Source organism: Neocloeon triangulifer, unplaced genomic scaffold (assembly GCF_031216515.1).
Source record: "Neocloeon triangulifer isolate White Clay Creek 2 clone unplaced genomic scaffold, ASM3121651v1 ptg000017l, whole genome shotgun sequence".
NCBI lineage: Eukaryota > Metazoa > Arthropoda > Insecta > Ephemeroptera > Baetidae > Neocloeon > Neocloeon triangulifer.
The window spans coordinates 2,904,670-2,922,302 of NW_026775559.1; the positions used below are offsets into that span (position 1 = coordinate 2,904,670).

At 36.1% G+C, this 17,633-nt stretch overlaps 3 protein-coding genes across 6 annotated transcripts in view; 2 read left to right on the top strand and 1 right to left on the bottom strand.

The window, feature by feature from the left end:
* Window positions 1–77: 77 nt before the first annotated feature.
* On the top strand, window positions 78–6,211 carry LOC132203526 (protein takeout-like). Its single transcript, XM_059631357.1, has 6 exons — window positions 78–324; window positions 864–956; window positions 1,168–1,318; window positions 2,743–2,876; window positions 5,234–5,383; window positions 5,445–6,211. Exons 1-6 carry the CDS (start codon window positions 240–242, stop codon window positions 5,633–5,635), a joined length of 804 nt encoding a protein of 267 aa, XP_059487340.1. The 5' UTR covers window positions 78–239; the 3' UTR covers window positions 5,636–6,211.
* LOC132203520 (ankyrin repeat and BTB/POZ domain-containing protein 2) overlaps window positions 6,090–17,633 on the bottom strand; it is a 45,906-nt gene continuing 34,362 nt past the window's right edge. For 3 of the 4 annotated variants that reach the window (XM_059631346.1, XM_059631343.1, XM_059631347.1), the window contains 16 exons: window positions 16,730–16,990; window positions 16,372–16,671; window positions 15,732–15,938; window positions 15,506–15,669; window positions 14,816–15,172; window positions 14,172–14,573; window positions 13,828–14,012; window positions 13,108–13,603; window positions 11,604–11,751; window positions 10,037–10,449; window positions 9,341–9,465; window positions 8,280–8,411; window positions 7,878–8,083; window positions 7,480–7,779; window positions 7,033–7,215; window positions 6,090–6,814 (listed from right to left, as the gene is read on the bottom strand). In XM_059631346.1, the coding sequence (XP_059487329.1) occupies window positions 6,611–6,814; window positions 7,033–7,215; window positions 7,480–7,779; window positions 7,878–8,083; window positions 8,280–8,411; window positions 9,341–9,465; window positions 10,037–10,449; window positions 11,604–11,751; window positions 13,108–13,603; window positions 13,828–14,012; window positions 14,172–14,573; window positions 14,816–15,172; window positions 15,506–15,669; window positions 15,732–15,938; window positions 16,372–16,671; window positions 16,730–16,990 (4,083 nt within the window). In that variant the 3' untranslated portion in view covers window positions 6,090–6,610. The remainder of the gene's footprint in view (window positions 6,815–7,032; window positions 7,216–7,479; window positions 7,780–7,877; window positions 8,084–8,279; window positions 8,412–9,340; window positions 9,466–10,036; window positions 10,450–11,603; window positions 11,752–13,107; window positions 13,604–13,827; window positions 14,013–14,171; window positions 14,574–14,815; window positions 15,173–15,505; window positions 15,670–15,731; window positions 15,939–16,371; window positions 16,672–16,729; window positions 16,991–17,633) is intronic. The other variant, XM_059631345.1, reaches the window with a different exon arrangement.
* Window positions 8,625–9,335, top strand: LOC132203527 (lithostathine-1-like). Its single transcript, XM_059631359.1, has 4 exons — window positions 8,625–8,740; window positions 8,801–8,847; window positions 8,904–9,006; window positions 9,071–9,335. The coding sequence occupies exons 1-4, from the start codon at window positions 8,686–8,688 to the stop codon at window positions 9,298–9,300; spliced, it is 435 nt and encodes a 144-aa protein (XP_059487342.1). The 5' UTR covers window positions 8,625–8,685; the 3' UTR covers window positions 9,301–9,335.

Below are 17,633 nucleotides of genomic sequence, written 5' to 3' on the forward strand. Positions count from 1 at the left end.
CCTGCGGCAGTCGGCGGCTTGGGTGGGACTAAAGAAACCGCGCAGAGGCTATATAAAAGGCGAGAGCGCTACCCTGGAGCTTCGCTTTCTCTGTTTTGACGCGCCGCAGTGAGAGTCTCAATTTTATTTTATCGGATCCATTCAAGACCAACTTGGACCGCGCAATAGCACCATTTCTGCACTTGCGGCGCGTACAATTATTAGCAAACGCATCTAGATTCATTTCTTTGTTCTACAATATGGAAGCAGGGAAGATTTGTCGCGCCGTTCTCCTCTTCCTGTCTGTGATATTTTCAACCACTCACGCAGCTAAGTTGAAAATTGGTAAGAAATTTTGATTGCAGACGCGGCATTAAAAGAATTTTGAAAAATTACCTTTTTTAGAACAAAAATTTTAAATCAAAATAGTAAATTTTAAAATTCATAAGATATCTGTATAAATTGTTCTGCTTTATCTAAAAAAAAATATTAATTGCACTAAATCTTTCTATCAAAAGATTTTTGAAAAGTTTGTCAGCAAATTGCATTAAAAAAATCACTGTAAAACAGACCACTTACCACAAACTTTTTTTTTTAATAAATTTGATATCAATTGTATATAAGAACATAATTTTAAGTAATGAGTTGCATTCTCACGATAACCGAGAACTTTAAAGGATAAAAATTTGCTTCAATTTTTCCAAGTAAAAAAATATGAGTGAGTGGAATACACAGTAATATATAAATTTTCATTAACTTGCCTATTGCAATTTCATCAAGGTCAACTAATTTGACGCCAAAAGAAAACAAATGAGATAATAATATTGCGTAACGCGGTAATGAGAGTACTTGTTCGTGATGACAAGCGTAATGAATTCACACAGGTGACTTCGCTCAAGCGTGCAGAGCCGACGGCCCTGAACTTAATGAATGCGTGCGCCAGGCAATGCTGAAAGTCATTCCAAAAATGGCAAAAGGTATTATACATTATTTTCGGCTTCGCATGCCAATTTGATTTCTGAACAGTCATTCTTGAGTGCACAACAAGCCGTGATGCCCTAATCACGCAATGATTGGCGTGGCCGTCAAAAAAATAATATTTATCGATATGCGTCCCGTTGAAATCTCGATTCCACTTCCTGTATTTTGTTTTTGTTTATGATTAAGAATTTTTGAATATTTGAGCAGGAGTGCGAGACTTGGGCTTGATTCCCTTTGACCCCCTGAAGGTGCCCAAGGTGGTGATTGACCAAAGAGGAAACGGGCCTGTCGGTCTCCAACTCACCTTTGTAAACTCGGAGCACGTCGGAGTCAGCAAGCTGGCGCCGCATACTGTCAGGTAATACTAAATACGTTCATGTTGACTTTTCACCTCTCCCAAGAGCCAGTTAATTGATTTTGATTTTATAATTTGTTATTTTTAGGCTTTTCTATATCTCTTATTTTAATACTAGAGAAGTGTTAGTAAGACACAAATTTGAGTTCAACTTGATTTAACTATACCTAAAACTGTTCAGCCCTTCTATATTAATTACTAATTGGTAAAATTTTTTTTAATTCATAATTTAATTAATGTGATGCAATCGATTTATTTATTCACAATAATTGAACTTAAAATCAAAATAATATGTTTGACGTAAAATAATTTTAAATTTAATATAAATAATGGTAAAAGACAATTGAATATAGTGGCTAATTTAAAGATATTAATATAAATATTTAAAAATAAAAATCTAAAAACAATTATACAATTGAAACAAAAATTTGCTAAAACTTTTTTAGCGTTTAAAATAATGCCCTATGTTAAAAGAAAAAGAAGCATCAAATAAAAAATGAATCACAAAAGCATATTATATTTCTATTTTTAAAGTTTCTCCTCTGACTTTTCCTTTCTGAACAAATGTCAATTTGCCACACAACACACTCTCTGTTTACTATATTAAAATTGGTATAGTGCTAAAAGCACAAAGTTTCTACAATACGTAATCAAAACAAACGAATAATGAGACACTGCAGTGCACGATTCGGCGCACTATACGCTGCAGAGCCGCAGGTCATTTATCGAGGGTGAAAGTGGAAGTCGAGAAAAGAAAAGCCGCAGCATCGCTTTGGCTATCAAGCTCGTCGCAAATACACCGGCAGACTTTTTTCATCACAGCCGAGAGCGACTGTCCAAATGTCTTGTATATTTTCGACGAAAGTAACAAGTGACTCGGTCTCTGCTTAATATTTGTCGGCGATCTCTCACGTTTGCGGCGCCGCGCGCGGTTATATAAGGTTATAAGAGCAAAAGTAGCAACTTTTACATCAGACACGGCTCTCGTGTGTTCAATATTTTTTAACTCTGGGCTTGACCACATACATCCTGTGCCATTTTGCGTTGCTCATAAACTTATTACAGTCATTATGCATTTATGGCCTTTCTCTTATAAGGCCAGATCGGACAGAAATTAATTAAACAATGCAAATTTTAGAAAACGAACTTCATTTTATGCAAAATCCCTCAAGAAGAAAAGTCAGTTTAGAAATGAGAGTGAAATTGTCTAACACTTTTAATTTTCAATTCAATTTTTTTCTTTACAAATTTGTCTTTTGTGTTAAGAGATTCCAACAATTTTACTTTCATATGAGAGCAGTATTTTTTTCTTCTGTAAGTAATGGTATTTTAAAATATTGGAATAAAACCTGAGAAGTGCATAATGTTCATTAAAAATTAATTATTCGTTAAAACAATTTGCATTCTATTTTTTTTTTATTTTTCAGAGTTGTGCCAGAAAGAATGTATTTTGAAATCAACTCAACCTTGCCCAACTACAGAATCATTGGCGACTATGAGGTTACAGGAAGGATTTTGCTTCTCCCTTTGATCGGAAACGGTCCTAGCAATTTTTCGATGAGTAAGTTTTACATTTTGCCTTGAAAAATGTAATATAATCGTGAATATAATTTTGGTTCAGCTATTTCAGCAAAATTATCAATTTAAATTGGAAATAACAAATTATTTAAAAAAATTATATTAACTGCTGTATGAAAGAGCAATTTAAAAAAGATCCAACTATAAATAATATCACAGGCAAAAGAAGAAAGTTGACGGCATGCTTATTTATTTCTATCATTTTCTATAGTTCAGTGTATCGTTTAAAATTATATTGCAGCCAGTCAATGCCCAAAGAGTGAAAGTCATTGCATTCCGATGTCATTTTATTTATTGTATGTCAACTATGTCATGACCTGGTCAAGACCAAACCAATACTCAAATAAAAACTTAAATGATGAATCATTGCTCCTCATTTTAATTTTTGTATTGGATCGGCAGTAAATTAACAATTTTAATGCAATGGCATCAAATTTTTATAAAAACTGAGAAATCGGGAAAGAAGAAACCAAATTTTTAAAATACTGGAATTATGCTCGCAATGCACTATAATCCTTAATTTAAAACTCAGATAAAAACTTAGCAAATGAATCATTGCTCCTCATTTTAATTTTTGTATTGGATCGGCAGTAAATTAACAATTTTAATGCAATGGCATCAAATTTTTATAAAAACTGAGAAATCGGGAAAGAAGAAACCAAATTTTTAAAATACTGGAATTATGCTCGCAATGCACTATAATCCTTAATTTAAAACTCAGATAAAAACTTAGCAAATGAATCATTGCTCCTCATTTTAATTTTTGTATTGGATCGGCAGTAAATTAACAATTTTAATGCAATGGCATCAAATTTTTATAAAAACTGAGAAATCGGGAAAGAAGAAACCAAATTTTTAAAATACTGGAATTATGCTCGCAATGCACTATAATCCTTAATTTAAAACTCAGATAAAAACTTAGCAAATGAATCATTGCTCCTCATTTTAATTTTTGTATTGGATCGGCAGTAAATTAACAATTTTAATGCAATGGCATCAAATTTTTATAAAAACTGAGAAATCGGGAAAGAAGAAACCAAATTTTTAAAATACTGGAATTATGCTCGCAATGCACTATAATCCTTAATTTAAAACTCAGATAAAAACTTAGCAAATGAATCATTGCTCCTCATTTTAATTTTTGTATTGGTTCAGCAGTAAATTAACAATTTTAATGCAATGGCATCAAATTTTTATAAAAACTGAGAAATCGGGAAAGAAGAAACCAAATTTTTAAAATACTGGAATTATGCTCGCAATGCACTATAATCCTTAATTTAAAACTCAGATAAAAACTTAGCAAATGAATCATTGCTCCTCATTTTAATTTTTGTATTGGATCGGCAGTAAATTAACAATTTTAATGCAATGGCATCAAATTTTTATAAAAACTGAGAAATCGGGAAAGAAGAAACCAAATTTTTATAATACTGGAATTATGCTCGCAATGCACTATAATCCTTGATTTAAAACTCAGATAAAAACTTAGCAAATGAATCATTGCTCCTCATTTTAATTTTTGTATTGGATCGGCAGTAAATTAACAATTTTAATGCAATGGCATCAAATTTTTATAAAAACTGAGAAATCGGGAAAGAAGAAACCAAATTTTTAAAATACTGGAATTATGCTCGCAATGCACTATAATCCTTAATTTAAAACTCAGATAAAAACTTAGCAAATGAATCATTGCTCCTCATTTTAATTTTTGTATTGGTTCAGCAGTAAATTAACAATTTTAATGCAATGGCATCAAATTTTTATAAAAACTGAGAAATCGGGAAAGAAGAAACCAAATTTTTAAAATACTGGAATTATGCTCGCAATGCACTATAATCCTTAATTTAAAACTCAGATAAAAACTTAGCAAATGAATCATTGCTCCTCATTTTAATTTTTGTATTGGATCGGCAGTAAATTAACAATTTTAATGCAATGGCATCAAATTTTTATAAAAACTGAGAAATCGGGAAAGAAGAAACCAAATTTTTATAATACTGGAATTATGCTCGCAATGCACTATAATCCTTGATTTAAAACTCAGATAAAAACTTAGCAAATGAATCATTGCTCCTCATTTTAATTTTTGTATTGGATCGGCAGTAAATTAACAATTTTAATGCAATGGCATCAAATTTTTATAAAAACTGAGAAATCGGGAAAGAAGAAACCAAATTTTTAAAATACTGGAATTATGCTCGCAATGCACTATAATCCTTTATTTTAAACTCAATAAAACGTGTCCTTCCAATTCAAATACGATTTAATTACCAATTTATTTCTTAAAAAATCTTTCAAAATGTGTGCAATTTTTTTTTCTAAATAAATTAAATTTTTCAGATGACCTCCAGCTAAATTGGGTGTTTTTCGGCAAACCAGAGGTGCGAAATAACAAAACCTACTGTCGGCTAACCGACTGCAGAATCCGCATGAGAATTGGCTCCGGTTTCATGAACCTTGAAAATTTGTTTAATGGAGATAAAAGACTTGGTAAATAGATTCCCTTGAAAACAGATTATTCTATATTTAAATTATTGTTTCGATGAAACAGGCGACAACATGAATCGAATCTTGAACGACAACTTCTTGGAGGTGATCAAGGAAGTGCAGCCTGCTTTGGAAGAAACCTTCAGCCAGTTGTACTTGAAGCTGATTTCACCAATTTTCGCCTCTGTCAAATACGAAGACGTTTTCCCTGGTATTGACCTGTCGAAGGTCAGGGCAGGTTCCTACGACGTCTAATTGTCTCACCAATTTTGCTTGAAATCTTGAGAGAGATTTGAAAATTTCCTCTACTTCTAGTACAAATTATTCCCTTTAAATTTAAAAAGATTCAAAATAGATAGTTAATTTTGTAATATTTTAATTAAAGATGAAAATTAGTAAAGAAGCTTTTCTTAAGTATAATAAAATTATGGTAGTATAATGTAGTCATTTTTTAGATAAAAAATGTCTTTTTTTAAATTACTCCACTATAGTATTAAGTTGAAAACGTTGACGCTCTTTTCATCTCTCCAAATCAATTTTTGCCTTTAGGCAACCTGCGAAGCTTGGTTGATTGGCGGGGTTGCATAGCTTTGCAAATGCCAGTCAAACATCTTATGTTTTTTATCATGCATACAAATTTATAAAATAATTTATTATTAAGAATGAACTTATCGAATTATATATAGGCTTTGATGTAAGCAAAAATAGCTTTTAGATATTTAAAGATTATTTTATTAGAAAATTGGCACAATAAATAAAGAGGAGGATTATTAGAAATGCTTAGAGAATTAATAACTTCATAAAAATACAAAGATAATATTCATTAAAAAAGCAATATAATACACTGTGAATTATTTCTCGTGTCGAGATTTGCGAGATTTGTTTAGCACAGTAAAACACATTTGTTTTCAGTTGAAGTAGAAAGTATAAGCTTAGTTTAATTCAGCACCCCCTTGAAACCTGTTTTAAAAATGATACAAAATTCATTTGCAACCCATTTACAAAAACTAATAACAAGTACAAGAATACAAATTGATAAAATATTATCAAAAACTCTTTATAAAACAATGAAATCATATCTGGAGATGTACATTGAGCGAAGTTGTAGTTCCAAGTCACTGGAATGGATGCTCAAAAGATATACATAATTATTTGAGATTGCGGAGTCAAGTATACTATTTATGTCAGAGGTAGTTGGTTCACTTAAACAATGCAAGGCGGAAGGAAAACTCATTTGATCATCTTGGTAATCCGCCCACTTCGTCCTCGTATTCTGGCCTGCAAGGTTAGAAGCAGACCAGCCAGGACGTCATGGTTGTGCAACTTCTTGCCAAAAAGAAGGCGCTTGACCGAGTCGTCGTAGGTCAGGAGAGCAACCATATTTTGCAAAAGGAAGCCCTGGCAGAATTCCAGCAACTGTCCAGCACCATAAACCTAAAAGTGTTTTATTTTTTAATTTTAATATTATTGAATTAATATTTAAATTAAACGTCAACTTAAAAAAGTGAAAAAATCTTCCAGATGGTTGGGCACCATGAAATTAAAATTGAAATTTAATTAAGATGAAAGGTAACAAATTAAAAATAAATAAATTTAAAAATTTAAAAAAAAAAAACTTAAAGCTCAGGTTTAATAAGCATTTTTTTCTTTACCTTTGCGTGGATATACATGGACACAATGTTATCCAAGTCGACAAGGGAGGCGCACTGAGCTTCACAAAAACGTAAAAGTCCATCCAGTTGGAAGAAATTGGCAGCAGCCATCAGCTCCAAGACATCAGTTTGATCCACTTCCAGAGAGTCAACACCTCCATTATACAGATACTGCATCACCATCTGCAATAAAATAACATAATTTAAAATTTAAATAATGTGATTGCTAGACAAAAGAACAAAAATGATAGCCTTTTTCACATTTTTTTTTCAACAATATAAATTGATATTGTAAGTTGCAAGGAATTAAAAAAGTTATTCTGAATGATTCATAATTTTCATTCATTTTAAAAGCCCAATTTATTTAAAATAAATACCCACTGCACTTGAAGTTTTCATGAAAAATTTTCCTAAAATTTATTTGAAATGATTTTTTATTTTTCTTACTTGGAAGATGTTGTATCTGATGTCGTTGATCTGCACAACCGGAGGACTTCCTTCACAGAACTTTGAGCTGAGCATGGACTTAAACCTGGGACTGGCAGTGACCAGCACGATTTTGTGAGCAAAGAAAAGCCGGCCCTCTACACGAAACCTGACGTCGCTCAACTCCTCGTTGTTGACAAACTGCGGGTCAATCCGAGCGCTGCCGGGCGACATCATGGCCTGCTCGCGAATTTCTTTCACGTTCTCCCAGCCGTAGCACGTGGAAAAGATATCTGCTAGCAGCAAAGTTGTGCCCTCCTTCTGGAAACAAGTGTGGTTAGCATTGGTGGAAGTTTTGAAAAAAATTTCTCCAATAAACTAAAGATTAAAAAAATAGAACAAAGGGAATTTTTCCGCACCTTGCTGTACCGAAAAATTGTAAAAAGCAGGGGCAGGCACTCGTCTACAAATTGCTCCGAGTAATCATCAGGCCACACTTGCAGAAAATCCTGCAAAAGTTGGTCAATAACGCTCTCAAGTCGGAGCTCGTGCGCGCCGCTCAGGGCCAACATCCAGCAGTGAAGGGTCCAGGGAACCCCAATATGACGAAGGTCAAGGGTTAACTCTATAATATTATTATCAATTAATAAATGTATTAAAAAAATTCTTAGGAAAATATAATTTGTACATTTTGCTCAAGGTTCAATAAAATGCAAAAAAAAACTTGGTTTCTTACTTTTTTAAATTTACATTTTTACTTAATAAAAACAATCTATTAATTAAAGATTTGAATGAAATTCTAGATTCATAATTCTTTTTACCAAGGTGGTTATTTTCAGCGCTGTGGTACATTGCCTCTTGAAGGGCCTTGATTTGGCTCTTGCTGAATTTCAGGTTGGTTTCCTCATTGAGAATTGCAGCATTGCTGTTCCTACGCTCTGACGTAGCAGCACCTGCAGTTCCAGAAAATATTTGTTTAATTGACGCATGCAGGTGCACTTAAAAATTGAAAGACAAATAAGATAGCTAAGTGAGACGAATTTTGCTTATCAGTGTTTTTATTATTCTTTCAATTTGCGTGTGAGGGAGCTGATTAAATTTTTAAATGAAATTTGGGTTAAACGCGCATTATTTGATTAAAGTTAATCTAATCTATTGAAATGAAAGTATAAAAATCGTCAGATTTCCTGCAGACGAAACTTGAAGTTACAATTGTCTGCTAAAAAAATGATGCTCAAAGTCGTTCTTGCCTGCCTTTTGGTCTCCGTTACTTGTGCTAAGGGTAAATACTATTTTCAAAATTTATATGAAGTAATTCTCAAAATAAATTTTCATCTTTTAGATATTCGCATTGAGTTGACCGGAAATTATTACTTTAGCACAGATATAGTGAGAGCATTAATTTCTTTACTTTAATATTAATTTTAATTAAAAAAATCTTGTAGAAATCGTGGTATGATGCGCGAATTTTCTGTAGCAACAACAATCTCGAACTTGCTTCGGTCCAGGATGAAGCGGAAGCATCATTGATCCAGTCTTTGGCTCCAGGTAATTAAATCGCATTAACTTAGATTAAAAAAAAATTAATTAATAAATAATGAAATTCTTTCAGCCCAGGGAATTTACTGGACTTCTGGAACTGACTTGAACAATCCCAACGGAAACTTTTTCTGGTCGAGTGGTGCTGCAATCGAGCACAGCAACCCTATGTGGGCCGCTGGAGAGCCTAACGACTATCTGACCGCCGGAACCGAAGTTTGCGTTTCGATTAACACCAATACTGGCAAAATTCAAGACAGTCTCTTTTGGGAACAATACAAGTACATCTGTGAATCCGTTTAATTTGAAGAAATAAAATTTTGATAAAAAAAAAAGAACTGACCTGTTTCTCCTTCTGCCAAAATTTCCTCAAGTGACAAAACTTCTTTTGGGGCGGCGACAGGGTGGTGTGCGAGCAAGTGGTGCATAGTTGCCCTTTGACCGTGAGCAGCGGCCACAGAAATCGCACTGAAGTAAAAAAATTATGTAATTTTAGATTATTAAGCAGATAGGTTAAATAAATAGTTCTATTAACACACATAAAATCTTTACCGAGTCCACAAGATGGAATTCACTCAAAATTTATTCACTTTATAAGGATAATGTAATCTTACATCCAGTTTAAAAAATAATAATTCTCAATACTGAAAAACAAATATAAGTAAAACATTATTTAAATAAAAAAGGAATAAAAATATTAAATTGTTTGATGAAAATTACTTTAAAAAATTAAAGAGTAATCTCAAAAAAGAAAAATTTGTGACACATGATTTATAGTTTTACTTCGTAATACATACATTTTTTTAACAATTAAAACTTGATTAATTTTTTTATGTAATAAATTTTTCAAATTATATCTCAACTTGGCTTTAATCTTCTATGAAATAAGAAATAGATATTTGCAACTACATTATAAAAGTGGTTAGAAGTTTGAGCAGATAATTAATTGTATTTGAACATTCAAAACCAAATTATAAATTTCGATAGTTTAAAGGGGGGAAACATTAAATAAAATATGGTATTTCATTTTAAATTTTACCTGAAGCAACCTCTTTGTGCGGCGCCGGAGTAGCAGAGTGAGTCTTTTATAAGCGTGGAGAGGAAAGGGTTGGCGCCGTGTGAAAGCAGCAGGGTCACCATGTCCTGGCTGCCGACGGCCACGGCCACCTGGAGAGGCGTCTCGGTGCACCGGTCCTCCGAGAGACGCGCGCCTCCCTCAACGTTGGCCCCCCTTTCAAGGAGCAGACGCGCAACCCCAGAGTGGCCCTGCAGGGCGGCGTAGGTCAGCGCCGTCCAATGCTGCGTCTCATCTGTCGCTCCACCCTGTCGAGAGCCGGGGGACTCGGTGTCCACGTCCGCGCCGGCTTCCAAGAGCAGACGAACGGACGCTTCGTCGCCGTGCACGCAGGCGGCCATCAGAGGCGTCAGGCCCTGCTCGTTGACTGTGTTGATCTGCAAAATTTTTGGAGAAAATTTTTAATTTTTATTTACAGAATTCTAAAAAAATTGAACTATTTATAACTGGTCATTTTTATTGCATTGCAGGCTAATTCCTTTTTTACTTTTCACCTGCTTTGGACACTCTTACTTTTTAGGATATTGTTATGGCAGTACCAGGCAGTACAAAGAACAATTTTTAAGCAGAAGTTTGCACCCGTTTGAGCGCAAAAATTGATTAAATAATAAAAATATTAAATTTCACAAATATACACTGTATGTAGCTATTGAGTCACTTTTTTATTGTTACAAACTAATTTTTCTACTTTTAAAAAAGATGATGATAAAAATATTAAATAAATAAAAAAGCATCCTTCGAAAAATAATTGATATTTTTACAACCATGAACTGTTTTGAAAATTTGAATCACTAAATTTAAAAAGTTTCCAAACAGTCAACTTAATTATAATTTTACTATTAGTTTTCAAAACTGAATTTCTTGAAAAAAAATTTAATTGTTCATATTTCGAGTAAAATTAAGCCTGGACAGTTTGATTAGATCTTAACAACACAGAACATCTCTGCCATCATAAATTGACATCCAATTTTTTTCTAAACAAAATATTAAATTTTAAATGATGCGACCTAAAAAGTTGGCGATGCCTCCGTAAAGATAACCGGAAATACCGGTAATCCATTTCAATGCAGACGTCAGCAGAAGCCTGCCGAATAAATCAATAGCCGGTTTCGACTTTCAAGATTTAATCGACAAGTCATAGGAATGATCGACGAACGCATGCTGAGTGAGGAGTGCACCCAAGGGCCCGAACGAACTCTTCTAAAGACGGAATTTAATAAATCTAATCAACATTCGGGTTCGGCGCTTGGTCAAAAGACACAAAGTTACAATACACAAATGATATCTCGTCAGCACGGAAATTAGATAGCATCTCTGATAGTGCGGGACCATCCATCATGCTAATTGACACTTTTCTGCTCGCAGCAATTGAAAAGGGCCAGGTGTGCGTCGGCCGAACAAGCCAAAATTCAGCAACTTCACTTGGGCGTGAACTTGTTAATGTGCGAACTTTTTTGCAAGGGACGTGTGAGAAAATGTGGGACGTCAAAATATAAGAATACGCCGCTTAATGACTGGTGTGTACACTGACCTTGGCGGAGGGCAGCAGCTGGAGCGCGTGAGGAATCAGGTCGGTGCGGCCGCAGCTCAACATCTTGAAGGCGAGGTCCGTTTTGAACCGGCGGACGCAAGCACCCTCGTCGCCGGTCGGTCTTTTCGGACACAAAACTTCCTCTTGGCTGAAACAAAATTTGCACATTAAGTACGCAAAAAAAGAAAATCGTTAATGAAGTCTTAAGTCTTTATAGATTTTTAAATAATGATATTTGAGAAGAAATAAAAGCAAGTTTAGAGTAGTTTTGTTAATATAGTCGTATGAATAAAAAGACTTTTTTTTAGGATGTGATTTTGAGGATGACTGAAATTTTAAAAAGAAATCAAATTAAATTTAAAATTTAGTTCTTTTGAACCACAATCCACGTGTTAAATAATTTAAAATCTTTTATATAAAATTAAATTTATTTTCTATTTTTGGGATGTTCATAATAAAGCAAGAACAAAACGGACGTATAAAATATTTTAATACTTATAAAATGTATGTGTTTTTAATAATTATTTTATTAAAATTTTATGTCAAGTTTTAATGATATTTTTTTATGAACAGGGTTTCAAATTCTTGTAGTGCAAGCTTCAAGGCAGCATTTTTTTTTTTAATTATTAAGTCCTCGAGGCTGAAACTGAAGCTGATAATTGACCCTTACATGCGTGCAGCAGATTCTGTTTTTTTTTTTTTTATAACAAAAAAGTCAACATTTCAGGAATTTTTCTTTCTCTGACGGGCAGGTAGAAAAATAAATATACTTTGAGGCAAACGACCGTTATTACGCGGGGAGACAAAGGAATTAATAATAAATGGAAATGACTGCGAGAGTCGCCTACTGGAATTGAGGTTATAATGGCGAGCCCGCAGCGCATTGTGTGTTGTGAATGTCAGAGGAAAGAGCAGGATGCCCTGCTGGACCACGAAAAATTAGCTCTCGCGCGCCACATACAGATCTATGCGACTGAATAATTGACGCCCGGGGTCTTTCTTTGGTGAGCGAGGCTCAGCGCCGCACGGGACAAAAAACGCTGTGGAATGTGATACAGTAGCAAAGCAGGCAAGGGCACAGCAAGGAGATCAAATAATTCGTCAAATAAAAATATGAATATACAAGACACAAAGGATTTTATTAAATAATCTTTTGGCCATAAAATTGAAGATAAAAAAAAAATTCGCTGCAATAGTAAAGTTTTGAAATGGATTTTTTTTTAAATAAACAATATGATTTAAAAGATGAATTATTATGTGATTTCTGGAGATTAAATAATTTTAATATAACATTCATACTGTGTTCCTATTGTGATACTCTTTTGATATATAAAAAAAATGTTAAGCGGGGTAATACCTCGGAAACTTTTCTCGTGTTAGACTTATAAATTGTAAGATCTTCATTTTAAAGTAAAAAATAATAAAAATTATCTAAAATATTCATTTTTTTAATTTTTTTTTCAACGCCAATAAAAATATTCTGTCTGGGAAAAAATTTACTCACCAAACCAGTCTGACAGGACAGTCAACGCCGGGCAGCAGCAGCCTGGCAGCTTGGAGAACGTCGTCCCTGTCGATGGCCGGCGCCCTTCGGTGTTCTGCGTGCGCTGCCGCCGCCCTTGCCCACTCAGTGAGTGGTGGCAAGACGGCGTAGGGTCGCTCATAGACCAATTCCTGCACAGGTCCGCCGCCCTCGGCATGCTCGGCGTGTTCGAGCTGCGAGCAGCGCATGAAATAGAAGAGGGCGTGCAGGGCAGAGGCGGCCCAGTGGGGCGGCGCGCGACCCTGCGACCGGGTCACGTGTTGCGACACCCTGGCCAGAAGTTCAGACAGCTCGGCCGCCGACCCCACACACGTGGTCAGCAGACACTGTTCCAAAGTCTTGCCACCAGCGCCAGCGCCTAGGCCGTGCGTGACCGACTGGAGGCTGCACGAAGAGGCGCCTTCGTCCGTCGAACTCAAACTAACAGCACTCGGCCAGCGTGGCATGGAAAGGGCGCCTACACAAAAATTTTTTCAATTAGCTTAGAACAAAAATTTAAAAAAAAAAACAGTTTAAAATTAGTGAATTTCAGTGAATTATATTTTCTTTGCAATTTGAATTTTATATTTTCTATTCTAATGATTATATCTTTTAATTCTTAAAAAACTTCATTCTTTCATAATTTTTTTTCTTTTTAATAATTTTATTCAAAGTTGGTTTCAATTTAAAATAATCATGTACCTGTGGCAGTTCGTCCTGCATTCAGATGAGCGTAGGGTTGCAGAAGCCCCCAGAGATCACCATTTGTGGCAATGGCGTGTTCAAATATGGGTGCAGTGAGAAGTGAACTGTCGTCAGGAAGACACTGCAAAATCACCTCTTCCAGCAAGTTTTCCATTCCAGCAGCCAAGTAAACAGCAGCATATCTGCAATTGTAGAAAATACACTTTTTTTTTCAATAGCGTTGATTTGAATTTAATGATTATAACTTTTTATAGAGAATGACTCTCTTCAACATAAGAAAAATAATGCAACCACAACTTTCCTAAGAACTTATTTATGAAAACGTCAATATAACTACTCACTCGTGAATGAATTTTCCAAGCCGGACGTCACTCATCCACCTGTGGAAGCGGCCGACGCTGAGCTGGAGGCCGGCGCGCGCCGACTTGCTCTGCTTGAGTTGGTCACCGGACACTGCAAACATGGCGGCCGCCCTAAGGCAGGACTTGGTGCAACTGTCGGCCAGGGCGGGCGACAGGACGATCTTGAGGGCACTTGCCACTTCGTGTTTGCTGCACATGCCCAGGGGTTTGGCCAGCCGTTGGGCTTCGCGTGCTATCCGGACGAGGGCCCTTTGCAGAAGATACGCCAGGCGAGGCACCGTTTCCATTGAGACTCTCTCCAGGTGGTCCTTGGCGCGACCTTGCTGGATCACGCGCAGAACGTCGTGGTTTGTCCATGGCAGATGCTGGAGCTCAACCAGTCTATAAAAAATTTGAAAAAAATTCAGTACTAAATATTGTAAGAACAAAAAAATCAGATGAATATTGGTCCTATTTCATAGAAAAAATGTGTTTATTCCACTCAAAATTATTCCCAACTAATTTTTTTAAAAATTTTATAATTAAATTATTTAAGATCAATTGATTAAAATTTTCCCCACTTCCCAACTTTGTTTTAAAAGTAATTTCTAGGGCTGAAAAAAAAACTGCAATTGAATAGGTACCTGTTGTGAGAATCCACCCAGACAAACTCGTCAGCCGCCGTGCCGTTGGTGTTGATGGTCTCGAGGCTGGAGTGTCTGATGAGTCTTCGGACGGGTTCGCTCTCACTGCCGCTCATGCTTGAGTAGGTGGAGGTGCTGTACGAGGCCCTGGAGCCGTGCGACCGCAGGGTGAGTTGCTCAATGGCCAGCCGGATATCCTCTAAACCACCCCCAGACTCCAGTTTTGCAGGGGTGGCACGGTGGCGCGACCGGGACGTTTGCTGAATGACGGCGCCTTTCCTGGAGTTGCTGGCTGCGTGGGTGTTTGACGGACGCGACGCCTGCTCTTTCTGCAGGAGCATCACGCTGGCTGACAATCTAACAGTGGAAAATGCAGCTTTGGTTAAATACAGAAATTTCATTATATATTGAACAAATATTTTTCTAGTAGAAAAATCTGAGAAAAATGTTTGATATTCAATCAGTATCACGTGCTTTTGAATCTGTTTAAAATTATTGACCATAATTTAATAAAATAAAAATGATTATATCCAAAATTTCAATTTTTTCCCCCATTATAATCCAAAAAAAATTGTAACACAAATTAAAGACCTCCCACAACCTTTGAATTGCAAGATTTTACTTAATTTGTCCAGATTAATAAATTAAGAGATACCAATAAAAAAATTAAAATCCAATTTTTTTGCATACCTTTCATCTTCAGGAACAGCACCAAGGGGTGACTTGTAATGGTTATGTTTCCTGCCCAGCGAATCTGCCGGCGGTGAAGAACTAGTGTGTCCGTCTGACATGCTGGCGTGTCCTGAGGAGCGATTTTCATCACTTGAAGATCCTCCACAAGAATCTTGCCGTCTCTGAAAAATAAAAACACAAATTTAGAAAAAAAATTGGTTCAGAAAAATTTCAAATTTTTTACCTGCAGGAGTCTGAGTTCGTCAACACTCAAGTGATGAGGGAAGCTGAGAATGTTTCTTCTCCTGGACTTCATTTTGGCGGCTGGTCTTTTTAACCTGGACCCTGGGCACTGCGAGTTGTCTTCGGCTGTTGCATGTGGTTGCTGGCTCATGGGGTTGCTCTTCTCGGGGGACTCTGGAATGGTTGGGCTGCCTTTGCTCTCGTTTGCCTGTTCATTACACACATTGTTAAGAGATCCATATAAATGTATTTGTAAAAATTCAATCACCTTAAAGTTTATAAGGTAGCTATCATATTTGGAAGAAATAATAAAATGCAGTAAAACGTAAAATAAAATTTTATTTGTGGGCAAAGAAAAATAAGAAAATTAAATCCTAAGATATTCTTGGATCCTTGAGTAATAAAACCATAATTAAGGTGTTGGCGTTTGCTTTTTTTTTTTTTTTTTTTTTTTTTAGTTTTTATTACCATTGGAAATTGAAAACAAATTTAATTATGCGTTATTGAGATTATATATTTATATTTCTAATTAAAGTTTTGACATTTTTGTTACGTTTCCCGTTGTTTCCAAATTTTTAAACACACACCAGAAATAAAAATCGACAAAATTAAATTTTGAAGTTTAAATAAATCAAACTAACCTCAAGTTCATTTTCAGCAGCTCTTATGATTTTTTCGACTGCTGGCGGGTTGTGCTGCTTAGGTTGAAGCACCTGCTTTTCATGTGGAATGTCCCTTTCGGGGAACTGCTGAACATTGTAAAACTGGCAGAGCTCCAGTTTATTCAAACCGGCGCTTCCAGGGGTCGTGGTTGAAGAAGACGAGTTGCTGTCCGGTGACCATTCCGTCAACGGAGGAGTGCTTTTGCCCAGGGTAGGTGGTGTCCCGGTAGGTCGGGAGGGAGTGGCCCTTAAAGGAGACTGTCTGGGCACTGGAGCAACCTGAATTTTTTCATTCAATTTAAGTAAAATTAAATAGGAAGGTAAATGCAAGTTTTACTTCTCTGCTTGAGGCTTTGTAGACAGCAACCCCATTGGAGGCGGGGGAGGGTCTTTGGGGGAGGACGGCGACGGTGGTGGTGCTCGTCGCCGAGTACTCGGTCCAGCCAGACTGCGCAGAGGCCAGACGGTCTTTGCTCACCGTCCTGAGGAGGGCGGCCGGCGCGGGGGCGGTGGCCAAGGGCGAAGGGGTCGACGGACCGTTTGAATGTTGAGGCATCGCTCGGGCTACTGAAAGACTTGCTCCGCCGCGCACCACATTCTATAACACACAAATTGAAATGGATTAATTTTTTCTAATCAACATTATAATTTTTCTTCAACGGTTTAATAGGTTGGAATTTAAAATTTTTGAAGAAAAATATTTTACAGCGAAGTAAAGTTTGATTTTCCGCGTTTAATTCATTGCATCTTCAGTTTAAGTAATGCTTTCATAACGCTTTTTTTCCAAATGTCCCCCGAAGCCAGATGACCAACGTCATCAATAAATTTGGAGTAAAATGCAAATTTCTTCACAGTTAGTCCAATTCTGGGCGGATCCGCCTTTTCTGCAAAATTGCCAGCAGGCGCCTGCCTAACGTGCTTGACTGTCTGGTGCTCAGTCGTCATTACCCGAAAAACTATGATCCGTTCAGATTGACGTGTTTAGCATATGCATCGAGGCCAACTGTAAATTATCCAGCAGCTTTGCTGGAACTCGCGAGCACGTTCATTAATGCAAAACGCTGCGAGCATCAATATAGACATAAACTCATCAATGGCGCTTCTGCCGTTCAAGAAAAAAAAATGGCTTTTGTGCGACCGTAAATTACGAGTTTAATTTTGTTAGCACAAGTTTGACTGGCGGGCAAAACTTTAAAATAGAGCGAGAGAGAAATATATATGGCAAAACAGTCAAAATTTTT